Source organism: Brassica oleracea, chromosome C5 (genome assembly GCF_000695525.1).
Source record: "Brassica oleracea var. oleracea cultivar TO1000 chromosome C5, BOL, whole genome shotgun sequence".
NCBI classification, from domain to species: domain Eukaryota; kingdom Viridiplantae; phylum Streptophyta; class Magnoliopsida; order Brassicales; family Brassicaceae; genus Brassica; species Brassica oleracea.
Window position 1 is genome coordinate 44,694,252 of NC_027752.1, and position 5,081 is coordinate 44,699,332.

At 35.6% G+C, this 5,081-nt stretch overlaps 1 protein-coding gene across 1 annotated transcript; it reads left to right on the plus strand.

Moving 5' to 3' along the window:
- Window positions 1–255: 255 nt before the first annotated feature.
- Window positions 256–2,201, plus strand: LOC106293816 (probable aquaporin NIP7-1). Its single transcript, XM_013729456.1, has 5 exons — window positions 256–554; window positions 820–1,044; window positions 1,222–1,419; window positions 1,572–1,633; window positions 1,811–2,201. Exons 1-5 carry the CDS (start codon window positions 417–419, stop codon window positions 2,004–2,006), a joined length of 819 nt encoding a protein of 272 aa, XP_013584910.1. The 5' UTR covers window positions 256–416; the 3' UTR covers window positions 2,007–2,201.
- The last annotated feature ends 2,880 nt before the right edge of the window (window positions 2,202–5,081 follow it).

Sequence of the window (5,081 nt, forward strand, 5' to 3'; positions counted from 1 at the left end):
ACATAATCAAGAATTTGTTTCTTGGTTTACTTACACCAAACTGAAAAAAAAAGAAGAAATATTGGCACGGAAGAAGTAGAAGTGAATAAACTATGTTTTAAGGAAAATTAATAAATGTTTAAGAGTCAAAAAATATTTAAACATGAAAATAATTGGATAAGAATAATGAATGACTTACAAAACACCAAACTTAAGCGAAGAAATATTGGTAAAGATTATGTAAAAGATGAACACAAGAAAAGTGTTGAACACCTTCCTCTCCTTTCAAACTCCTTAACCAAAAGTACTTTTTCCATCTTCTTTGCGTTTTTCTCTCTATCTCTCTTTTTCTGTTCCATCAGACCATTCATAAAGCCAATCCAGCCACCTGGTGACTTTCCTCGATCGATCCTTGATCACCATCTTGAGGCAAGACCATGAATGTTGAGGTACGGTCAAGAGTCTTTGACCAAGAAGCTGGCTCAACTCTTTCTTCGTTGAGAGATGGTGATCCGTCTACACAAAGGCTGTTTCGGTGTATCCCTTATGAATTAGATCTCAATCCCTTACGCATAGTGAGCTTCATATCATCTAGACATATACATATATATACACATTACATACAGAAAAATAATAATAAAAAATGCTAAGATTTGGATCCAGTTTCCATATGTTCATTGATATTTTTTCACACTATATATCACTTAATTATCCTATAAAACTTGAAAATGTCATTTTATCTTATTTGAACTAAAACATAGAAACTAACTAATGTCATTGTTACAAATAAAATAAAAGGTTGTAATATGGAAATGCTAATTTATCTGAAATAATGCGTAGGTAATAGCGGAACTGGTGGGGACGTTCATTCTAATGTTCAGCGTGTGTGGGGTCATAAGCAGTACTCAGTTATCCGGCGGTCATGTCGGACTGCTAGAGTACGCCGCCACGGCTGGACTATCGGTGGTTGTTGTAGTTTACTCCATCGGACACATCTCCGGCGCCCATCTCAACCCTTCCATCACCATTGCTTTCGCACTCTTTGGTGGATTTCCATGGTCTCAGGTACTATTAATGCCTCCTTATTCGTTTACGTCAGGCGTTGAACTACTATTTCACATGCAAACGCAAACGCAGGAACTAGCAGCAGTTTCTAACAGTCAATACCTTTAAATAAAAGTCACCGCTTCAATATAAAATAAATAGCATATAGTAGTTCTTGAACGTGGTTGTTATCGTCAGGTTCCGTTTTATATAATGGCGCAAACGCTGGGGGCAACGGCGGCAACGTTAGCTGGGGTGTCAGTTTACGGAGTAAACCCTGACCTAATGATCACAAAACCTGCGTTAAGCTGCGTTTCTGCGTTTTTCGTTGAACTTGTTGCTACGAGCATTGTCGTGTTTCTAGCATCCGCGTTGCATTGTGGTCCTCATCAAAATGTAAGTGACCAGATCAAAAGACTGATGAGTTCAGTGAAATAGTATTGTGATCCATGCGGTCTGGAGAAAAGTACATAATGTATGCTTTCAAAATCCACATTCTCCACTTAAAGAAGTGTATGTTAATGTTATTTAGTTTCCTTTTTGTACAGTTGAGTAACTTGACGGGGTTAGTGATTGGAGCAGTCATATCCCTTGGCGTGCTTATTACCGGGTACCAATATGTTTTTGTTGTTTGTGTGATGTATTTGCGTTTGCATGTGACGTTACATTAATTTGCATTTTGTGTTTGTGTACATTTATAACTAAAAATTTTGTATTAAAAACTTTATTTTTCAATATAGAGTCGAATACAATGCTAAAAGGTTTTTTTTTCGTACGATATGGTCAGACCGATTTCAGGAGGATCGATGAACCCAGCACGATCACTTGGACCGGCGGTGGTGGCATGGGATTTTGAGTACATATGGGTTTACATGACTGCTCCAGTGATCGGAGCCATCATGGGGGTTTTGACATACAGAACAATTAGCCTCAAAAGCAGGCCTTCTCCACACTCCCCTCCGGTCTCTTCCCTGTTACGCTAACTATTCAGCTCAAAGCCTACAGTATCTAATTAAGTTAACCTTAATTACTCTACTAATAAACACTTTTACTCTACGTTTAATATAGCCCATTATGTCTATATTGGACCTCGATTGAGACTACTACTAAATTCTAATGTTGCTTGGATATTCATATTTTACAAGAATCCATTTATATGCATGAAAGCATTTTTCTTATTTTGAAATATATATGATATAAGAGCATTTGTATTAAAATTGACATGTTTATAATGAGAATGATATGCAGAAGGTAGGCAAATGAAAACATAGAGCATCTTATTCTCGCGCAAAGCAATGAACTAAATAATCTTACATATTTTTATAAATGACAAGAAATCCATATCAAACCTCCAATCCTTTCACTAGGTTATAAGAATCTATTAGAGTGCCCATACTATTTGAATTAAACGATACCAAGAAACATAAACGAGACTATAATACAAATATTTATTACCTCATCTATAAACTTAGTGGCCGCAGCCTCTACGACTTGGACCAGAAACTAACTTACGACCCAACGAAAACTTCACCTTGTTCTTGTCGTTCCCAAACTTGTTTCTTGAAGCTTCACCAATCACACTCATCCTCATTGTCTTCTCTGAAACTTCTCCACAAGGACCACAACCATGATAAGTAGCCATGGAAAGGGAACACGTTAAGTAAGTGATCCAGAAGAACACAACTTTAAAGAAGCTTCTTCATATCCATCTTCCTGCTATGTATCGACTACGTGTTAAACTTTTCTCAACAATGATCAATTATATATGAATGCATGTTATTAATTTTTTTGTTTCTACGTGAGTTATTGCATATTTTGTTGACTGTTTCATATTTTGCAGCGTGAGTAGTCCATGAATAGTATGTTTTAGGTTGCTGTATTGTATTTAGTTCTATTTCAGAATTTCTAATTTAAGAAGAAAAGTAAAATCTCATCAATTGATGATGTGCCTGAGTCTGATTTTATCTTTAAACCACGTGTTTTAGGTAGAATATGTATACTAGTTTTCGACTAAATATATATTGATTTAGATGGTGATTTCTAGAAATTGTTCAATCATAAGAAGCAATTATAAAAATAGTATGAGACTAACTTGAGTAAAAGTTATCTAGTTTCTCTTCTCCTTTTAATTGTTATAAATAATTCTGAGAACTGTACGTAATTCTCGGTTGAGAACATTAATGTTATGGGTGGGAATATTTATAGAGAAGTAAATTGTATTAATAATCTGATCGCTCATATTGTAAAAGTAGACAATTTTGGAAAATGAGAATAGAGCATACTAAAATATGCATGCACTCTTGCGAGTATGGATAGTAATTGTTAACTTAGAATTATGCAACCCATCGACCACCGTTGTCAGACATATAGCAGCCTCAGGGGAAGCAGAAACGGAGGCTCTTTCATATGTTATCTTTTTTTTTGAAACACTTTTTTTTTTTTTGAAACACCCTTTCATATGTTATCTATCCACCACTTTTCTGAAGTGAAAATTGAGTAGTAAATAAGTTACAAAAAAAAAAATTGAGTAGTAATCCCTTGTGTTGAAATTGAGCATTGAGATCCGTCCTCTACTCTGTCATTACTTTAGGATTTTGGGAAAATCAATACAAAAAGTAAAGGAAGAAAACTTTAGATCATTGCTTAAGAAAAGTATTAACGATGCTTTTTGCATATATTATTATTAACATCAAAATCAAATACATTATTGAGCTTCACCAATACGCAATATCCTCTCCTTTTCTTCTCTATGCTTCCGCGTGATCCATTGTTCCGAAGAAAAAATGACTTGTGCTGTGTTACAAAGCCTTAAGACAAAGGGCATGGACATTTTCAAGCTTCTTAGAATTAATATTTTATTTGCGTAAAATATATTATTATTAGAATGGTTCCATCTCATTTGGAGAAATCAATCACTCATGAATTATCAAAATTATAATAGGTGTTTGAATATTTTAAAATATGTGTATAAACTATAAACTAAATGCACAATGAGTTTTATAGGATTTTAACAGAAATGTGACCGTTGTCAAAAAACAGAAATGTGACCATAACTTGAAGTGTTTTATTAAAAAAAATTATTTTTTCTTATTATGTATTTTTATGTTTGGTCCATTTCGTTTATGTTAAATTCCAGAAATAGCAAAAACTCAAATCGAATAAACATATTTTCGGAGATATTGGTATAAATAAAACAATTTCATAAGCTAGTAACGCGATCCCACCACCAGTACCAGAGCCCAAAGGTGACGACTCACGAAGCTGATAAGGCGAAGGACGGAAGGAGTGATAGGTGATGATAAGGCCAACATTATCGGCGTCCCAGCATGCCGTCCTTAGGCGAAACGGGCCGAAAAATAAATCAAAAATAAGGGAATAGAAGAGAGACGTGGGTTAATTAAGAAGTGTCCAACCTCGTCCTTAAGGAGCACGTGGCACGGTTTGATTGGAAACCCGAAAGGGGTAGAGGAAACACGAAGGTCAGTTTCGAATAATCTTGGTCTCGACTCCTTTCTCTCTATTTCGACGCGACGACGGCGATTTTCGACGCGACGACACCGATCAGTCGTTTAATCGAAGACTTCTCCACCAAATCAAATATAGACGAGGTATGTGCTCTTTTCTGTCCTCTGTTTTGCGATTTAAAAGTCGATCTATATGTGGGTTTGATTGGTATCTATTGTGACGATTTCGTTGCATGCATCGTGTTTGTAGGGGAAAGACGAGTTTCGGTGTGGAAATCATTCTCGGCGTCTCCCTATTCTCTCTCTCTCGACGGCGATCCAGTCGAAACCAGGTTTGTGTTTCTTCTATCTCCGTCTCGGTTTGATTTTTTTTTTGTGCGATATAGAGCTTAGTATTGATGAGTTGATCTATCTCCGTCTGGGATTGATTTTTTTTTTTTGTTGTGACGATGCTTCCTGATGATGGTTTGTAATTGTGATGGTGTGTAATTTTTTTTCTCATTGTATGGTTGGTTTTAATGCCTTATTTCTCATTTGTGAATTCTTTTGATTGAGTAAACAGAATTGTTCATGCGTTTATGCTAATTGTTCATA

Bases quoted from the DNA above. Each gene is read 5' to 3' on its own strand.
- LOC106293816 (XM_013729456.1), top strand. From the start codon at position 417: ATGAATGTTGAGGTACGGTCAAGAGTCTTTGACCAAGAAGCTGGCTCA. The intron at 1,045-1,221 runs GTACTATTAATG...TGTTATCGTCAG, and splicing joins GTGGATTTCCATGGTCTCAG to GTTCCGTTTTATATAATGGC. The intron at 1,420-1,571 runs GTAAGTGACCAG...CTTTTTGTACAG, and splicing joins ATTGTGGTCCTCATCAAAAT to TTGAGTAACTTGACGGGGTT.